The sequence below is a fragment of the Cyprinus carpio genome, chromosome B11, assembly GCF_018340385.1.
Source record: "Cyprinus carpio isolate SPL01 chromosome B11, ASM1834038v1, whole genome shotgun sequence".
Classification (NCBI taxonomy): Eukaryota; Metazoa; Chordata; class Actinopteri; order Cypriniformes; family Cyprinidae; genus Cyprinus; species Cyprinus carpio.
This window is the reverse complement of record NC_056607.1, coordinates 21,892,768-21,914,453: the sequence shown is the minus strand read 5'-3', so window position 1 is coordinate 21,914,453 and position 21,686 is coordinate 21,892,768. Positions and strand designations below refer to the sequence as shown.

General features: G+C 35.1%; 2 protein-coding genes across 3 annotated transcripts; both read left to right on the top strand.

The window, feature by feature from the left end:
• The first annotated feature begins 1,037 nt into the window (after positions 1–1,037).
• On the top strand, positions 1,038–4,964 carry LOC109054769 (tax1-binding protein 3-like). Its single transcript, XM_019072001.2, has 4 exons — positions 1,038–1,216; positions 2,007–2,126; positions 2,227–2,304; positions 4,153–4,964. Exons 1-4 carry the CDS (start codon positions 1,178–1,180, stop codon positions 4,291–4,293), a joined length of 378 nt encoding a protein of 125 aa, XP_018927546.1. The 5' UTR covers positions 1,038–1,177; the 3' UTR covers positions 4,294–4,964.
• Positions 4,965–7,180: 2,216 nt separating this feature from the next.
• Positions 7,181–20,945, top strand: LOC109054777 (excitatory amino acid transporter 1-like). Of its 2 annotated transcripts, none has more exons than XM_042734587.1 (10): positions 7,181–7,632; positions 11,913–12,170; positions 12,280–12,417; positions 13,720–13,927; positions 14,012–14,054; positions 14,549–14,862; positions 15,996–16,229; positions 17,449–17,643; positions 17,769–17,903; positions 20,191–20,945. In XM_042734587.1, the coding sequence occupies exons 2-10, from the start codon at positions 11,954–11,956 to the stop codon at positions 20,387–20,389; spliced, it is 1,683 nt and encodes a 560-aa protein (XP_042590521.1). In that variant the 5' UTR covers positions 7,181–7,632; positions 11,913–11,953; the 3' UTR covers positions 20,390–20,945. The 2 variants fall into 2 exon arrangements, with proteins under 2 accessions (XP_042590521.1, XP_042590520.1); XM_042734586.1 differs by lacking the exon at positions 7,181–7,632 and adding an exon at positions 8,089–8,237.
• Positions 20,946–21,686: the final 741 nt, after the last annotated feature.

Here is a 21,686-nt window from a genome sequence, read left to right as displayed (position 1 = left end):
GGGCATTTCGGCTCTTTTTCGTGAGCCGGCTCGTTTGACTCAGCTCACTGAAAACAGCCGACTCTTTTGGCTCACAAACGGCTCTTTAAAAAACAATAATGTTTTGATTATGATAGGTGTGAAAACAATTCTAATTAAATTATTAAATGAAATCAAACTCACAATGTCTCACAATTTCTTTAAAAATGCATTGATTTGTTATGAAAAAAGAATACTATTAAACATTTGCATTTAAATTACAACTTTTTAATGTATAGAAACAACAGCATTACAAAACAAATACAATCTGAATCTTTTTGGCATGTTATATAACCAGCATGAACTATCTCACTAGTTACGTTTTGTATGGTGTGTGTGTGATGGCTCGGCCCCTCCCTCATGCCATATAATTGGTTGACACCTCGTGTATGATTGACAGGAACAGAATGTGAGGCTGATCAGACAGTCGAAACGAATATGTGCGCCTTTAGGCCTATATAATAATTTTTTTGTTCTTTGAATTAGTCAATTATTTTAAATAAAATAAAATGCATCCATTATTTCATTATAACATAATGATTTAATTTCTATAGGCTATATTTTTTTTTTTAAATAGAGTCGGCTCTTCAGATATGCGAGCCAGCTCCCGTCGTTCACCTACAAGTGCGGCTCTCATTCGCGAACGACCCATCACTAGTATAGAAACTATTTTCAGTATGAAGTTTCAAAATTAATAAAGTAACATGAAAACAAAGTACAAGCACTGAGATATTTTGTAAAATATATTTGTAATATATACTCCAAAATATTTTTATTTACAACTTCGAAAAAAAAAATTGCCTTACAAAAAAAAAAATATTTTGACTGTCACGTAATTCTGATCAAAATGCGTCATCTGCTGGTGAATCAGTGCTTGTTTAAATGACAGTGAAATCACTGTTTTACCCGTAAATACGCCCATAAATAAGACACATAAACTTTTACCCATGTTCAAATCCGATTTAGTAAATTAATGAATAGGATGCATAAACGCGAGAAGTGTAATGTAGTCTCGAGGGCAGGGTGTGTAGCGCAGCCCAGCCCCAACATGACACACAGCCAAAGAGGAGGAGCCGAACAGCCTCACTCGAATTATCACCAGTGAAAATCACTGAATTAAACACCCGACGGGGAATAAAAGTGTCATAACAAGCAGAAAATGTCGTTCATCCCCGGCCAGCCTGTCTCAGCTGTTGTGGTAAGTTTGCGTTCCGCGTGAGAAAGTTTTAGCTTGGAAAGCTTCTCTAGCCTCGGTCCTTCAGCCGTGTGTGCGGTTCTTCAGTGTTTCTCAACAAAAGTGAGTCATTTGATATCGTTTGACTGGGAAAGCGGTTCATTTCAAATGTTTATTAATAATACTATTATTCTCGACAATAATCTGCGACATGGCTGGATAGTTTGGTGAATTTTATTTAAGTTTAAGCTAACAGCTGATGTAATGGAAAGGGTTAGCATGCTAGGCTAACATTAGCCAGCAGGGGCGGACAAAGTGAACAATAGTTAATTAATTATTTATAATTAAATGTATTTGTTTATTTATTTAGATTGTTGGAAATGATTACAGGGCTCAATATAACAAAACCGAGCGTTTTACTTATAAACTAGAGTGTTAATTTGGCTTCCCTAAACTGAAATACAATGCTTATTAGTCATTTTTGGGATCCAATTAATATTAACTGATGAATTTAATTGGGTTTTTTTTTTTTTTTTTATTACTATTATATTTAATCTGTTCTGATGTCACTCAGGTGTGAGGTAAGTGGGCGTGGTTTATGTTCTTGTTCAGGTAGTGCTGCCATATATGGTCATAAACAGCTGCGCCATAGGATGTGTCTTAAATCCTACTTAGCCGCCTACCTAGATAGCACCTAGTGTGCATTATTCTCAAAAATGCTGACTGTGAATATAGATAACTACTTTTTCAGACATATACTTATTATGCCTGCCTTGTAAGTCATCTGTCTTGTGGTTTCCTCTCTGTATTTCAGCAACGGATTGAGATTCACAAACTGTGGGATGGTGATAATTTAATATTAGGATTCAGCATTGGAGGGGGAATCGACCAAGATCCAAGCCAGAATCCGTTTTCTGAAGACAAGGCAGACAAGGTGAAAAATCATGTTTAGTGAATTGAATTCTGTTTAGAGTTAGGCATTTTTCCTCCTCTGTCATTTAGAAGTGACTCCTCTAACTTCATTAATGTCACAGGGAATCTATGTCACACGCGTATCTAAAGGTGGACCTGCAGAGGTGGCTGGTCTGCGGCTGGGAGACAAAATCATGCAGGTGAGAGATCCAAACTTCTCGATCATATTATAAGACATTCTCACAGTGATGAAGATTTTTGTCCAGGTCACAAAACTAAACCATTCCTGATTTTACTAAATGGATCTCCACTAGAGGGCGCTGTGGCATCATTATTTTTATTTTAATTGTTTTGTGACACTTAAAGCAGTGGTTCCCCAAAAAAGAGAAAATATCTGTCAATTACTTATCATTTAACTTTTACATGTTGTTTTAAATTGTACGTCTTCGTTTTTTTTTTTTTTATTTGAACGTGAATGAGGATTGAGGCTGTCAAGCAAGCATCAAAATAAAACAAAACTAACTTTATTGAGTGAACTAATAAAAATGTGGCTGTAGTTCAAGCTAAGGTTGTCAGGTTCCTTCAAAAAACATTATTTGTAGTGCACCTCCCATCCAATAATCGCAAAGAGATTCGTGCCGTGTTGCATCTGATAAGAAACAAAGTCTCGGTGATCAAATTGTCAATTTTATCATAAAATTCAAACAGTAAATGCAGTTTTGACATTCTTAAATGTGACGTGACATCGCTTTAGCCACTTCAGTTCAAGTGGCAGCACCATTTTGGAGAAAATCCACTGAACATAAACAGCGTATGCTATTCTGTGTCAGCTGCGCCACACGGATCCATTTCTCCATTCAGATCAAAGTTTAAACAATGTGTCTGTGTGGTGCAGCTGACACAGAATAGCATACGCTGTTTATGTTCAGTGGATTTACCCCAAAACCTGCTTACAGCGAACTCTGTAACTTTTTGTTTTAAAACAGTGTTTTAAAATGAAAACGATCTTTGTCTATACTGACGTTTCAGAAAAGATCTGTTCACACTACATGACCGAAAACGCATGTTACGTGATCATTTATGCACTCTGCTACTGAAGACAATTTATAAGATGTATACTACGTTTTTATTTAAAACTCACTTTAAACCACCAGCGAGTGTTTTGGCCATATAATGTTTCTGAAATAGTTATTTGTAGCTTTTTATATCTTTTGCACCTGCTTAGCATTCCTCATGTAAACACCCTGTATTGCTATGAAAATAGGCAGAATCTCATGAAAATCTCTTAAAATATTATATACTGTCGTAATTGTGTGTTTATTAGCTTTGTTTCATCTGTAGAAATGTTTTTTTTTTTCTGGGTTGAACTTGGAAGTGTTATGGATATTTGTCATCGAAGACAAGGGTTATGAACTTGTAATATAAATGTGACATGAGCAGCGAAAGAGCAGAGAAAATGCAGGCAGACGGCACTGGAAGCAGCTAATGCTCATCAGGTTGCCTAAATCAGCGGAAAGTTTATAGAAATGATGATTCTGTCTAAGCTATGCATTTTAAAATAAAAACGTAGCCTAAAAGATGTGGAAAAGATCAAACATCTGGCTGCATTTCACCAAATGCTTGCCTGTCTCCTAAAAAAAACAACAAAAAAACAAAGGATGAAATGCTGACTGATTTAAAAATATCACTTAAGTATGCATCTCACATACAGAGATGAGTCTTTAAGTCTGTAAAAATGCCCTCAAACTGAAAAAAATAAAACTAACTTTTTTTATGTAATGTAATTTCATTAAAACCGATGTCTTATAATTGGTATTGAAAAAAGTATTTTTCAGGAATCGGTATCACTATTAAAGTTTTTTTTTTTTTTGAATTATACCCAGCCCTACAAGCTTGTGATATGAATTACTAATCAGATAGCTAGCTAATTGCATGCAAAGAGCTTATTAGCCTGTGCCATCTCGTGTTTCATGACTGAATGTATTTGGCATAATATGTTAAAAAATATATATAAAATGTAGTTTTTGTGCGCTCAATGTGAATTTCAGGTGAATGGCTGGGACATGACAATGGTGACACATGATCAGGCACGAAAAAAACTCACCAAGAAGAATGAAGATGTGGTCAGGCTTCTTGTCACTAGAAGATCACTGGAGGACGCAGTCAGACAGTCCATGATGCAACACTAATGCAGATCTGAATTGAATGTCCTTATTGGTTCATCACATGTTCAGAGCATGTTTTAACTAATAAAATACAAACAGCCTCCCTCAGCCAAAGAGTGAACCCAAGAAACCTTTACACTCAGTATGGACTTGTTAAAGATGATTTTGACGTATTGAACTCTAACTGAATCAGTGTATGTGCGAATGAGTGCATTCCATATATTGCTACAATACTTTCAATTTAGCTACACTTTATGCCAAATACTACACTATCTTTACCACATATACTCTTGAATGTATCACAGAGTCTGTGAACTCCTTATCATTTCATTCATAGATCTCAAGGGCTACAGTGAATTGTGTTCACCTCATTTTTTGTTAACATGTACACATACCAATCAAGTGATGTGGGAAACAGCCAGCATACAGTTGGACTTTAATGACCACTAATTTTGCTAGTTTGGGAGACCTTTTTCAATTTTTTTACCCTTCATCTTATAACTTCGTTTTTGTATTTAATTAACACAATGTTATCCTATCAAAATTAGCCACAATTGAGAACACTGCAGTTTTGTATTCAGTGATACCTTTTCATATTTTTCCTGTTTTGAAAATGTTTTTGATACTGATTTTTTTTTCGGGGGTTTGATTGTATGAGGATATATTTCATGTAAGCGAATAAAGGAATCTTCTTGCACATGCTTTGTGTGTTTTAATGATCTGAATGGAGTGTTTGCTGTCTCGGCTCTGATGTCTAATGAGTCTCTTTTGTCAGGCTGTAAATGTCTGTGTCTTCACATTAAGCTTGAAGATGGTGACATTTCAGAGCAACAAATCTATTTCCTGACCTTTTGCTGTTTGTCCAGGCAGTTTTGTACTTCAGGCTACTTTCATCTCTTTAATGTTCGCCGGCAAAGGTGAGCATACAACCAGGTAGCTCATAATGCAACTCACAAAGTGCTGTAAAAGTGAGGCTGCCGATAATTACAGGGCAACACGTCTTCAAACACTCATTCCATATTCTAGGGCCCTCGTGAGAGCGTGATATTAATGCATATTAGACAAGATTCATCATATAAATAACAATAAAACAGAATTAGTTCAGAAAAAAAGGTAGAACAGCCATCACAGGGGCAATATCTTTTTATAAGGTATACCAATATGCATCATTTAGGTACAATATGTTCTCTTCAGGTATTAATATGTACCTTTAAGACACTATTATGCAATTTTAGGGGTAAAAGAAGTACAAAAGAGTACTTTTGATAAGGTACCACCCCAGTGACAGCTTTTGCCCTTTATTCTGAGACTGTTCAGTATTCATTTGTAAACAAATAGTCTGCTAATGATTTCAAATATGCATCAAGATTTTATGTAACCACCTGCATACAGAAAATTAAATGTTTTTAATCAACAAATACTTCAGTGAACAAAGACTGATAATTAAAAGGTTATGCAAGATATTAGAAAATTATAGATGAATAAAATATAATGTTCCGATCAACTCAGCTGCATTTAATCTGTCCTACAATAAGAATGAAAACACCATTTTGGACACAAAAATAAAAGACATCCATCTGCCAAACAGGTCAGGGGAAAGAAATAATGCAGATAGTTTTGTAATAGAAGAAAAATATTTATATTAGAACTTTTTTTACTTTGAAACTGTAGTACTTTTCAAATATTAGAAGGAAACGTGATATTTAAATAATTTAATGAAGTCTCATTAAGGCTGTGTTTATTTGATCAAAAATAGCCTACAGTAAAAAAGTAATATTGTGAAATATACAATTGAATATATTTTAAAATGTAATTTATTCCTGCTAACTACTGTAACAAAATAATTTGTCACTGCTTAGCTTATTTGTACACTTTACAAATCTTTTATCTGTGTCTAATGTGTTTCATGCCTGTTTCTCTGCAGCTGAATGTGTAATTACAGTAGCTAAATGGAGAACATGTATGCAACATACCACCCACACTCTGGCAGGCCCTTTGTGTTACCATAGTGATGCAATCTGCTGCTGTCACCTTTCACAAATGCAAAATGCGCAGTTTTATGTTAAAGCCATGTTTACGGTCCTTACACTCGCTGAAGAATCGATGCACACACATTTGTCATAAAAGCAGTGCTGCATTCTCTATAAAGACATCGTTTTTCTATCATGTAAAATTGAGTATTTGATATGGCCACACTTCTGTTTTTGCCATATCAGGTCATAATAGAATAACAGAGAGCTTGATACATGTAGATTTTATTACTATGCATGTGTTGTCTCATCATTGTCTTAGCAAAAACATGTTTTGCAACAAGTCGCCACGTTCTTACAACGTCTTTTTTTCTTTTCTAAGTTGTATAAATCAAAACATTCTTAACTACTGTTTATTGAACGTTCGATAAACGTTCTAATAATGTTGAGATAAAACATTCTTAGAACAACATTCTTGGAACGTCCTCATGACGTTATTTGTACTTGACCGTTCTAAAAACGTTTTCATAACCATTAAATAACGTAATCACGATAATAAAACTGGACCTTTAAATGTTCTTAGAATATTAAAAATAGGCTAAACGTCTAATAATGTTAGCCTATATTCTGGATGAAAATAACATTAACAGAACGTTCTGAGACACGTTCTTGTAACCTTTAAATAAAGTTACAATCACAACAAGAAAACTGGGCATTTCATCATTTTATAAATGCAAACGTACAATATATAATATTAAACGAAATATGGCAGAATCCTTGGGGAAAGTTGCAAGGAAAAGAGCGAGATGAGTTTATACAGACCTAAGACACTTGTGGTGAGTGGGTAGATCGGAGCAGAAGGTCACACACACACACACACACACACACACACACACACAGATCTGAAGGCAGGACCTCAACAAGTGCGAGCAATCACGTTGTCATAGTAATGAAATACGCTTAATATTTTTCTCTTGCCAATGTAGTAGCCTACTACAATGCAACTTTGCATTTTCACCTTAAATACATAGGCCTACTTATTTATCATTTAATGCAGATCATATTTCACATGTAATATCTTCAGGCGCTATTAAATGACATTAGATGAATCCAGCTCAGCAGGTGTTATCTGCATACGCTCAGTATTAAACGCCTCCCCCAATGAGACTTTATTAACGTGTCGATTCTTTTCTCTGTCGGGCAGTAGGTCGTTGTTACTTGTCTTACTGGAAAGATCCTTAACCTCTTCTTCCCACGCAAAAATCACTTTCTCCGCCGTTTTCTTAATCCGTTGTGAGCACAGAATATAGTGTATCTGCTGCACGCTACTTTATCAGAACGCTCACGAGCCACGAGAGAAGAGAAGAGATACAAGACGAGCTGCTGCTACATGGTAAGTCGTGCTCTATTGTTTTAAAATGCAAAGTGTATTAATACACCCTTATTTAAATTCTAATCTAATATTTCACTGAGCTAGCTCTTTTGATGAGGCATAAAACTGTCAAAATTATTTCTTTCGTTCTTTTAGTTTGTTTGTCTCGCTATAATGTGCATTCAAAATCAATGCTGTGCCTAAAAAACCCTGTAGTCAGAAAACAACTTGTTATCTTAACAAGCCTCTGTTTTCAATTGAGTGTGTGAGGTTCTGGTTCAAGTGCGGATCTTTTGGTTCACTGTTGGAGAGTGGAAAGATTATGGTGCTGGTCAGCTTTGTAGTGCTCACCTGGGGTGTTTGTTGATGTGTGTATTTATGCTGATTTAAGATCAGTGGTCAGACCAGCAAGCACGGATCAATGGAGGGGAAACTGGCCCTAGATCAGGTCAAAAGGTGTGTTGTGTACCTCTGCTGTTACTCTCAGTATGGGTTCACACGGAGGGTGAGAGAAGGTCAGGCCGTATAAAAAACTGTTTCATGTGTGTTTGGCACGAGTTGAGCTTTACCTGTGACCACTTTAGACCAGTCTCCAGCATCAACCCACTGCAGAGCAACCATGAGTGGTGAGTGAACCCATATTGAGGTTTTATACTGTAGATTAGTAAGGAAACTCTATGATAGCTGGATGATAAATCATTTAGATACTCAAATTTAATGTGTCTTTTTCTTATGTTTTCTTGATGGAGTGTATTATTTTTTTTTATGTTTTCTGACATTAGACAAACAGTAATTGGTGTCAGCGGTCTGTATGATGGTTGATTATTTTGTCAGCCAATCCATAATTTCAGGGTAATTTTCTAGAGACACAAGGGTTGGACATTTAAAGCAATAATGCACCCAAATTGTATTTTATTTCTTGGAACAAAAACTGTGATATTTTGCAGAATTACATGGCTTCAGATGTTTTGGAATATAGTGCACAAGTCATATAGTTAGATCACTTTTATAGTGCTTTTTTGTCATTTTTTTGGAGTTTGACAGCCATAATATTCATTCACTTCCATTGTATGGAAATAAGCATGCTGGACATTCTGATAAACATACTGTGTTCCACTGAAAAAATAAAAATAAATAAATTGTATATATATATATATATATATATATATATATATATATATATATATATATATGGATTTGGAATGACATAAAGGTAATGGAATACAATGATGGAATATTAATTTTGTAAACAGATTTTTTTAACTGTTTTCTTTTATGAGTAATTTTGCATACCTTTGCTAAATTTTGACAGAAATGCTTTAAAAGTTTTTCCTTTTCTGAAGTATGCAAAGCTGTTTCTGCCTCAGAGGAATAAATAAAAAGGTGATTGCGAGAAGTTTAAAATAACAAATACTTAGAGAAATATAGCCACAACTATGAGAAATAAATTCACAATTTCAAATAATAAAGAGTCCTTTACGAGAAATAATGTAATATAAAGTAACATTGTGAGACATAAAGTTGAAATTATGTCGTAAAAAGTATTGAAAGATATAAAGTCACAATTACAAAGTCATACTGGCAAAATGTGAAGTCACTTTGTGCAATATAAAGTTGAAAATATCGAAAAAAGTCATAATTGCAAGATATAAAGTCACAATTTCAGTCATAACTGCAAAATTTAAAGTCTTCTGAGATATAAAATTGAAATTATGAAATTATAAGATATAAATTCACATTGTGAAGTTGAAATTATGTGGAGAAAATTAATTGCAAGATATAAAGACGCTAATTCAAGGTCATAATTGCAAAAGGTAAAGTCACATTGGGACATATGAAGTAGAAATTATGTGGATTAAATATTGCAAGGTACAAAGTCAATGTACAAAGTCAATTTCAAAGCAAAATGTAAAGTCACTGTGCAATGTAAAATGGAAAATTTGTGAAAGTCATAATTGCAAGATATAAAGTCACATCGTGAGATATAAAGTTAAATTGTGCTGAGAAAACGAAATTGCAAGATATAAAGATGCAATTTCAAGGTTGAAGGTTAATTGTGATATTTAAACACGCATTAAGAAATATAACGATGATATTATGTAAAAGTCATAATTGTGAGATATAAAATAACATTTATATATAATGTCACATTGCGAGATATGTCACTTTAAAATTAAGCAAGAAAGTCATGATAGTGAAACAGAAGGTCTGCGAGATATAGTCACAATGTGATATATAATGTAACAGTTTCAAGGTTATAATTCCAAGATATAAAATCTCGTTAGATATGAAGTCAAAATGACCTGTTTATTCATTTAGTTTTTGATATATTAATCAATCCTTGTTGAAAAACAATGACAATTATACTGTCAAAATGTGCTTCCATACTAAAAGCACAAAGTGTATACAGATTTGACTGACTGCTGTAAGCCACAGTTAGTTTACTAAACATAAACCAGCTCTGCTAAACCCTTCAGTATCAGTTGCATTGGTTGAGCCACTGCTTCAGCCCTCACCGGCGAATTCTTTGGCTGTTTTTTCATTATCCAACTCAGCCTCTATGCAGATCCTAACCCATGTGTGCTCAAGTCAGCTGGTTCTTCACACTCACAGCTGACTCCAGAACAGCCCTCAGCTTACACACCTTCACTTCCATCCTGGTGTGCATCTGAAACAGAATATACAATGACCGTCTCAGTGGAGACACTGTGTGTACTGCTTATCTGGAAGTCACGTGATATTTGTCTGTTGTCTTCCGGGTAAGCACCTCAATATGACATTTATTTTGCATAAACAGTTTTCATAATCAATTAGAGCATGTCATTACTGTAGCCTCTCATCAATGGCAATCAGCACGTCATTAAAGTTGGTGCTTAACTGCAAGAGTAGGTGGTGAATTGTGATGGGTAGTTCTCTCATAAAAAGAAAATTGTCATCATTTATTTAAGTTGCTCCAAACCTGGACGAGTTTCTTTCTGCTGTTTTGAAGAATTTTGGTTAGCAAACAGCTGCTGGTCCCCTTTGACGTCCATAGTATGGAATTCAGTGGGGTTCGTCAAATGGTTGGTTACCTATATTCTTAAAATTATGTATTTGTGGAAATGTGTGTTCCAAAAATGGTGTTTAATGAAAGGTATATCATCCATGCCCTCTACAGGAGCAGTACTGTATTCTCTAAAGTGTGCTTATTTCAGGAGGGGCAACAGCATTTGTACAATAATGTTGATTACCACAATAAATAAATAAATAAATAATATATATATATATATATATATATATATATATATATATATATATATATATATAAACATTTTGAAATTTTCTTTAAATATTCAAAGGATATAACAGCTTTAGTATAAGCCTAATCACTAGCATTTGATTACAGTAAAAAATTAATTTACAGTTTTCTTTTCTTTAAAAGAAAGTGAACATCTCAGTGAGGCAGCCAATGCAGCTAATTCCTAAGATTTCAAATGCTCAGTGTTTTTGAAGTATATAGACATAAGATTTAAACAATGTGCATATTAATTTATTGGTCAGAATATTGAAATTTGTTATTATCTATGATTTAAAAAGCAGAGACAATGTTTATAGTATATTATTATAGTACAATGCAAATAGTATATTGTACTATTACTGTTATTATAATAATGAATAAATATTGTGATGTTTATTGACCCTAACTGGTTTTAATACAATTAACAAAAATCACACCATAAATGGTAACCACGGGAAATAGCAAACAGATCAAAACAGTATTATATTATAACAAAATTATGACTTTACAAAAGTAAAATTAAATATAAATAAAATAAATATGAGAACATGATAAAACTAATATTTGTAAATATTACTTTAATAATATTATTAAATATTAATATTAAATGTGAAATATTTCATAAAAATGATTGTATTTAATATTTTATTTTTTATAAACTGGGACATCTGGTAAGCTTACCATAGGCCTAACCTTTTTTTGTGACATAATCAGCATGTTTTGTGACTGTGTGTGATGCACTAGGTTTAAAAGTGCTTAACATCTACACAAGTCTATGCTTTGTTGTATGGAAAAGAGCAACTTACATTCTTCAAAATGTTCACTTTTCATTCCCTGCAATGATCGATTCGTATTTTGCCATTTAATCACATTATAATGTAGAGAAGAATGCACAATGTGTGAATGTTACATCTCAATTTTAGCTGATACTATTTAAGAGAGGGTGAATTTGAAGTCACAAAAGAATGAATTTTATCGTTTTATCGTGAATTATAACGTTCTTTCTGACTTCCCTCGGCCACAGTTTCCCATGAAACCCTCTTGGACCATGTATTAGAGCTGATTATGAACGAGAAGCCTCCAAACAGCACTAGTCTGTTTCTGAGTGAAGACTCTGAGAAGCCACAGCGCTCTGAGGAAGGCCTCCACCGTCTGTGCCGAGTGTTACAGAAGCAGATGTCAGGAAGTCGACGGAAGATGAGCTGCATCACACGAGACAGCGTCAAGACCTTCCTGCGGAGGAACACCTTTGTGATCTTCACGGTGGCCGCTGTGGCTTTAGGTAAAGGGTTAAATCAACAGGCAAAACAGCAGGATTGTTGGGCTTGTTTTTTTGTTGATAGTGGCACTGTTTAGTAGGGAAGTATGATGTTTCTCATCTCTGCACATAGGGGTGGTGTTGGGTTTCGCGCTGAGGCCTCATAACCTGTCCATGAGGGAGGTGAAGTATTTCTCTTTCCCTGGGGAGCTGCTGATGAGGATGCTTCAAATGCTCGTTCTACCGCTCATCGTCTCCAGCCTTGTCACAGGTACACCAGAAAAACACTTGAATCTCTATAGAGCATTAGCTAACAATTTAAATTCCTTTACATTAGTTAATGCATTAGGTAGCATGAGCTAACACTCAAAAAGGACAATTTTGTCATCATTTACTCACCCCCAAAATCTGTATGCATTTCTTTCTTTTGTTGAACAAAAAAGAAGATAGCGACTGCATTCCATAGTTTTCCCCCCATACTATGAAGGTCATTGGCTACCAGCAATGGTTACTACATTCTTCAAAATTTCTTCTTTTGCGTTCAGTAGAATATATTAATCATTGTTATGCATTCCTGTAGTTTTATTTTTTATGTGATTTTACTATATAATTCAGTTCTGTTAACCTTTCAGTAAAATGTAAATATATAAATATATATGAAGAGTGTATTGCAAAAACAGATAACTCAAAAAGCATGTTTTTTTATTTTGTCATGTTTTTATTTTGTAAGTATTTTTCTAGTTATTTTTACTTAATCAAAGTAACCCAACTGCAGTTTGATTAAACTTTCTATTCATCAATGAATCCTAAAACTATATAACACTTTACACCAGGAGTGTAGGTTTGATTTAGGCATTGGAGGGGACATAATGGCAGACAACAGATATTTAATTGTTTGATCAAAATTACTGCTAGGGACAGTTTACTAGTGGCTGGATATTAGTTGGGACATGTCATAGCGTCTCTACTAAATTCTACACCCTTGGAAATCAGAACAAGTGATGGACTTTGACTTTGGAAACTATAGTTCTACTCCAAAAACAGAAAAAAAAACACAAAACAAAAACATGGATACAACTTACATTTCGCAAACTGAATGATTCGCGATCAATGATGTGAGTCCTGATCTGTAATAATGGTTCATGAATCATTTATTCAAATCGGGACTTCGGCATATTAGAATGATTTCTGAAAGATCATGCAACACTGAAACTGGAGTAATGATGCTGAAAATTCAGCTTTACATCAGGAATAAATAAATGTTAAAATATATTAAAATAGAAAACAGTTATAATTTGTAATAATATTTTGCAATATTACCGTTTTGTACGTATTTTTGATAAAATACATTTCAGAAGAGAAATCTTTTAAAAAAAAATCTTATTGCTCCCAAACTTTTAAATGGTAATGTATGTAATATCTATAAAAAAACAGTATATGTAAAAATTAACACTGACCAATTTTCAGTCTGTTAAACTATTTAATCAAAAAGCAGTGAAGGATGGTGATTTATAGTGTGACACAGAAATGTTCAACAACAGATCTTTTGTCTCTTGCTGTTGCATTCCTTCAGGAATCTCCTCTTTAGACAGCAAGGCCTCCGGGAAGATGGGAATCCGGGCCATCGTCTACTACATGGTGACCACGTTTATAGCGGTTTTCATCGGTATTGTAATGGTGATTATTATCAGGCCGGGTAAAGGCAGCAGGGACAGTCCAGTGGCCTCTAGTGGCAGCATTGAGCCTGTGCAGGCCGCTGATGCTTTTCTGGACCTGATAAGGTGGGGGGAAAGTTTAGTTCGACTGATGCATGCTTGTTGTTTTTTAGATGCTATGGGATCTCATTTTTCTCATTCTTCTTACAGAAACATGTTTCCACCAAATTTAGTTGAGGCCTGCTTTAAACAGGTTTGTGAATTCTCTCCGAATGCATCTCTGAAGATAATGTGCTATAATTTGGATAATATTGGTAGGGCTGCTTGATATAAAATTGATATCACAATCAGTGTTGAGTGTGATGCATTACTAATGCATGAAATACTGTAATTTAAGTACCTTTCCCTTCAAAAAGAATTAATTTAATACTGCGTAGACCAATAGAACAATTCTGTTTAACATCAAAATGTATAATCTAATGTTAAAATGTATGTTTTTAATGTAACCTTTTCTCTTTAAATACATTTCAAGAATAATTAATGCAATTTAATATTATATATTTGAAAGAATTAAAAGTGCAGTTTATCATTATATTGTTCAGCTGGTCGAGGTTGATATGGGATTTAGAAAATAATTAGTAATAAGCAATGCAATACTTTTCATATCGCAATATATATTGCAGAAAATCAATAAAAACATTATTTTTTCCCAATATCATGCATGCTAATCACCCATTTTTCTTGCAGTACAAAACACTTTACAAGAAAACCCTGTTGACCAAAAATGTCACCATCGTGGTCAATGCGACAGACAGCTTCAACTCTACAGACCTCAGCCAAGCGTCCAACTTCAGCACAGTCCTGCAGACCATCCAGGAGACAGTGGAAGAGGTGGTGCCTATCTCCGGTTCCTCCAATGGGGTGAATGCCTTGGGGTTGGTGGTCTTCTCCATGTGCTTTGGATTAGTGATTGGAAACATGAAACAGCAGGGCCAGGCTCTCCGGGACTTCTTTGACTGCCTGAATGAAGCCATAATGCGCTTGGTGGCCATCATTATCTGGTAAGTGTGTGATTATGATGTTCTGATAACCTTCCTGCTGAATCGTTAACAGTAAGGCAGTCATTTTATTAGAGAATGACGTGATGCTTGCTTTTTGTCCTGTCAAGATACATTAAAAAAGCAACTGACTGTAATGCAACTCTTCGGTAATCATGTTTTTAATTTTTGTAGTTCAGTTTATTTAAAATTTTTTGGGGGAACAAAAAGTAAAACTGCCATTGAGATACTTGATGTATAATAATGATTAAGATGTGTACATTCTTATATATTCAAGGTGTAAGGAACTTTTCTTAAAATTATATAAAAGGGATACTCTTCTATTCTTGGATACTCATAGTTGTGTTGAAAGCATAATAAGAAACTATCTTATAATAATGGATTATTATGTCACATTAATAAGAAACTTTCTTATAATAACACATTAATATGTCATGATATTATACAATTCTGACTCCGTATCATGTAATAATGAGAACATTACTCATAATTACTAATAATGTCTTAACATCTCATAATGATAAGAAACTGTCTTAGTGTTAATATACATTGTTTCTTATTACGTCATCATTGTTAACTTAACATTATGACATCATAGCTGATAATTATGAGTAAGTTTATACAGTTTTATACTTATACAAACTAACTCATTATTATGAAAGTTTCTTATTATAATGGAATTATGTGATTGTTTTCCCTAAATGCTATGACATGTTAAATATAGTTTGATAGGAAGTGCAATTTTTATGAGAAAGGTTCTCAATATTATAATATAGCCTACTATATTTTTTATTATTATGATGACGAATGTTCTTAAAATCATAATTATTTATATTTTTATAGTTAAAATATGAGTATATTTCTAAATATTATTATTTTCTAAATATTATGGCAAATTATTTTGGATTCATGAAAAAGTTTCTGATTATTATGATATCATTATGAGGACTTATGTCAATATTAAAATAAAAATTGCACATATCGCATATTACAAATATCATGCAGTAAAATGTAAAGTTCATTAAATCAAAGGCTCTATTTATCCACGTGTGTAATAAATTATTATTTATTTAAATATAATTGATTAAAATGTACTATTTATGAAATAAATGCTGTAAAATGTCTCTTCTGAGCAGGTATGCACCGGTGGGAATCCTCTTCCTGATCGCAGGGAAGATCGTTGAGATGAAAGATCTTGCTCAGGTGGGCGGACAGTTGGGGATGTACACGGTTTCTGTCATTGTCGGACTCCTCATCCATGGCCTGTTCGTTCTGCCGCTGCTCTTCTTTGTGGTGACCAAGAAGAACCCTTTCACCTTCATCGCTGGGCTGCTGCAGGCTCTGATCACAGCTCTAGGCACCTCATCCAGGTATAAACACATTATAGACATCTTACAGCAACAATACTTTGTTCTTGGTGATATACATTAAAGACCCCATGAAATGGTTTTACGAAATTGTTGTGTGAATATATATATTTCCTATTGAAACAGTAAAAAGTACTGCACATATGAAAGGGCATCCTGTAGCTTTGAATTAACATTGATTGAAGCCCAGTAAAACCAAAAAATCAAGCCATTTGATGAATAAATTCTAGCTTCTTCCTTCACAGCCAGTTGATGATTGGACAAGGGAAAAAAGTGTATCTGTAAATAAAATTTGTTATAGCTATTGTTGGGCAGATGCATGTAGTGTTTATAGTTTCTAGAATTAGATAGCATTTTATTAGAAAAATATTTCTGAGATGAACCATATTTTTAATAATTTATAATAATACAGTTTGATTATATATACATACAGTAAATATTTTTTTATATGGTATGATATCAATAAAATTATATTCTCTCGATTTTAAATGTGTATATTATCTGCTAAAAGTTTATTTAGTCATATTTTAACAGAGTTATTATAGTAAACTAAAATTTAAAACATTTTTGAAATAAAATCAATGTTAATTAAAAAAAAAAAATGTAAGCTTATTTTATTTTAGCTTGTTTCCGAGGCAAGATTTCTTATTTTCATTTAGTTGATCTTGATGTGCTAAAGTAACTAAAACTGAAACTGATTAATATATATATATATATATATATATATATATATATATATATAGACATTTTAGAACAACAAAAACTGATGAAAATTAAACAAAATGACTAAAACTATAACTAAAATTAATAAGGAATCAGAAAATATAAAATATAATAAAATAAAATAAAAAAATATAATACAATGTAAAAATATAATGTTACCAAAAACTATAATAGCATCTCGGTGATACTAAAATAACACTTGACTAGCATATAAATGACCTCAAAGCTAAAAATTAACAAAATATTTGGCATATGATCTGAATAACTAGTACTGAATATCATTATTAATTTCCCCCATTTGCCTCTGTATAGTCTGCTTGTCATTTAGAAGACTTTTAAGAAGACACAGTGAAATGAATAGATTTTCATTCGGTTGCAGCATTTAGCTATTTATACTTAACCATCCAAAAATGTGAAGTATAACAATTTTTTGATGTGCCCAAAAGCACAATGATGATTACATCTTAGTAATTCAATTCTCCTGAATAAATTCCCTCAGCTCTGCCACCCTGCCCATCACTTTCCGTTGTCTTGAAGAAAACAACCATGTGGACAAACGAGTGACACGGTTTGTGCTGCCAGTTGGAGCCACAATTAATATGGATGGCACTGCTCTGTACGAGGCAGTGGCGGCAATTTTTATAGCCCAGGTCAATGACATGGACCTGAACTTTGGGCAGATCCTCACCATCAGGTTAGTGTTGGCCAGCACAAGTACTGAAGGAGTCTTTATCTCTTCTCATCTCCTTATTGCGAACAATATCTCCTGTAGGCTATTTTCCATTAAACTCCAAATAAAAAGCCCTCATGTTCCTGCAGCATTACGGCGACCGCCGCTAGCATCGGAGCAGCAGGCATCCCTCAGGCTGGGCTGGTTACCATGGTGATAGTATTGACATCGGTGGGACTGCCCACAGAGGACATTACACTGATCATCGCCGTGGACTGGTTCCTGTGAGTCTCTCTCAAATGTCACGCTGAAGCTTGCGGCTCCAGTAGAGAGCACTCTCTCAAAGGTTATTGATACATAATGCAGACTGCTAATCTGAAGGAGTGCTGACACATTCGGCTTTCATACTGCTGAACACTGAATTCAATATGTTAAACGTTTCTCTTCAGTGACTTGTGTGCAGAAAGTTTCTTTACTTAAAAGATTACTAATGATGTTTGCTAATGTAAGCATTACAATTACTGATGCTTATTTAAAGGGATAGTTCACCCAAAAATGAAAAGTCTGTCATTAATGACTCACCCTCATGTCGTTCCAAACCTGTAAGACCTTCGTTCATCTTCGGAACACAAATTAAGATATTTTTGATGAAATCCAAGAGCTCTCTGACCCTCCATAGAGAGCAACACAACTGACACGCTCAAGACCCAGAAAGGTAGTACGGATAATTTTAATGATGTCTTTACTATCTTTCTGGGCCTCGAACGTGGCAGTTGCATTGCTGTCTATGGAGGCTCAGAAAGCTCTTGGATTTCATCAAAAATATCTTAATTTGTGTTCCAGATGACATGAATAATATGAAGGTGAGTGAATTGCTGAAATAAGCCTTTAAAGGGGTCTTATTTTGCCCTTTAGCAAAGGCTTGATACTAGAATAGGTTTTCATGCTTGATTGTTCCAAAAGCACTTTAATTTTAACATATTTTACATTATTGCAGTGCCTCTCTTCCCTGTCTCTTCACAGTTTAGTTCTTGTTTTGATAAAACCCCTCCTTCCAAAATAGGAAATGTGCTCTGATTGGTTAGCTGGCCTAGTGTGTTGTGACTGGCAAACTGTTTATAGCGTGTTCTGGAAATGTCACGCCCCCAACCATAACTGCGAGTTTCTTCTGCTCAGCGCTTTTAACAATACAGACTGTGTCAAAGCAGCTTTACAGTATCAAATAAGAAAATAGTGTGTCAATAATGCGAAAGGACAACAGTGAACACTCAATTTTCAGTTAAACACACACCAGCAACTGTATAGCAACACCTTTGCAACCACCCTAGAAACCACCTAGGGACCACCGTGGCAATCACCCAACAACACACCAGCAACTGCATACAGTAGCAGCACCTTAGCAACCACCCTAGAAACCACCTAGGGAATACCTTGGCAATTACACCAAACACAGCAACTGCTTAGAAACACCTTGGCAACCACACTAGAAACCACTTGGGGACCACTTTGGCAATGACTCTTATCCTAACCCTAACCTAACCCAACACAAAAGCAACTTCATAGCAACACCTTGGCAACCACCCTAGAAGCCACCTAGGGAATGCCTTGGAAACCACCCACATTACTCTAGCAACAGGTTAAAAGCCCCTTTTACATCATAGCACCTGTACAGTAACACCTTGACAACCCATCCAAATACCCAAGCAAGATGACAAACAATCCATAACACCTTAGCATCTGCATAGCAACACATTGGAAACCACCTATAACACCCTAGAAACACCATAGCAACATGCTAAAATACCCAGCACACCTTAACACATGGAAAAACAATATCCAAGCAACACCTGCCAAAACCTTGGGCAACCACCCACAACACACCAGCAACTGCATAGCAACACCTTAGCAACCACCAGGGGACCACCTTGGCAATCACCCACAACACACCAGCAACTGATTAGCAACAGCTTGGAAACCACCCATATCATCCTAGCAACTGCATAACAGCATGTTAAAAACCACTCAGTACACCATAGCACCTGCATAGTAACACCTTGGCAACCGTTCCAACACTCTAGCAACATGAGAGGAACCATTTAGAACACCTTAGCATCTGCATAGCAACACTCTAGCAACACCTTGGAAACACCCTAGAAACTATGTAGCATGCTAAATCACCCAGCACACATTAAAACCTGCAAAAACAATATCCTAGCAACCACCTGCCAACACCTTGGCAACCCTAGCAACTGCATAGCAACGAACAAACAAACAAACAAAAAAATACTCTGAACACTTTAGCCCCTACAAAGTAACACGCTAGAATCTGCATAACAACAAGCTATAAACCACCCATAACACCTCAATCAGAACACATTAGTGTATGCATAGTAACACCCTGGCAACCACCCACAACACCCTAGCAACATGCTAAAAACATTCTAAACACCCTAGCAACACATTGGCAACCCGCTGCAACACTCCGGCATTGCGTTGGTGAGCTTTTCATGTTAAAGCACCACTCACACCTGAAGAAAATGGATTTAACGTAGATGTTTTTGTGTGGTTCAGGGATCGACTCAGGACCACCACCAATGTGCTGGGAGATTCATTCGGCGCTGGGATCATTGAGCATCTGTCACGACAGGAACTCCAGAACCAGGATGTGGAAATCAGCAACTTTGTGATCGAGGAGAATGAAAAGCCGTACCAGCTGATCTGTCAGGAGAACGACTCTCTCAAACATCGCAACAGTGAATCCACCATGTAATTATCCTCAAATCATTATAGTTCACACCAACGGACTGTTAAAAAATTCCACTTCTGTCCACTATAGAAAAGTGAAGCCAAAATATCCCAGTTTCGACTGTTGTCAAAGTGTGAAAATTAAGTAATTTGGGCCAGAGTGTGCGCAGTAGTGATTCAGTTGGAGCCCGCGCAAGTAGTGATCAAGAGGTGGAGCTGCGGTATCAAAATCCCACCCAAGCTCACAAAGACCCAATCACAAGCCCACAATCATGACACCACATGCCATTTTTATAGCATCAAACTAAAACAAACTGTTACAGAATTTCGTTGTTTGTAAACAGTGATGACGTTTTTTTCTGGGCGGAGACTATCTGGTGGTAGAAAATGACAGTTTCCTAGTAGCAGTCTATGGAAGCCATGGAATAAAAGAATTAAAAAAAGATATTTCAAAATTCTGACTTATTCTCAATATTCCGAGATTATATCTCAAAATTCTGATAAGAAGTCATGAGTTTATATCCCACAGTTCTGGCTTTTTTCTATTCTATTGAGGAGTTAAATCCAGTTCTAAAGATATAAACTTGCATTTGCGAAAAAAAAAATGCAGAATTGTGAGAAATAGGTAAATGTTAAGTAAAATGTTATAGGTTTAAATAGTACTTCATGCTGTAGCTGTAGGGCTAATACAATATGTCCCCTATGAACTGCATATGTGAATATTATTTAGACCTGTTGTTAAAATCAAATTTAGGGTAATCACACCAGGTTTTATCCATAGTCTGTCCATTTAAACATTAGTTACTTTAGTGTTTGACAACGGTATTCTATAAAAATGATTTGCATTCCAATTCTGACATCCAAAGGCACAACAACAAATTTTTTTCTATTATTCGATGGATTTTACCCATTTTCCTCCACTTGTTATGAGTGTTTTTCTGCAACCACAATGCACGCACAGCTCCAGTTGACATAACTGTGAAATCTACTCCACACTGGTCTATATCAGCATGATAAGAACTACCTAAACTGATGGAAACCATCTCTGGGAAAAATTAATTTTAAGTGTAATTTGATTTTTAAGTTTGGCTTTCGTCCCATTTGTCTACCTGGAGAGGGTGTAGTTTATGACCTACCCTGTATACTGCAGCCAGCCACCAGATGGCGATCAAAATGTTTTGGCTTTACTTTTTGGAACATGCGACAAATGTTTCACAACAAATTTGTATGTATTTTATGGAGGTGTCTAATTCGTATGACCTCACTTGTGTTTTCTGTGAGGGGTAGGTTTAGGGGCGGGGATAGCGGTGGTCATTTGTATG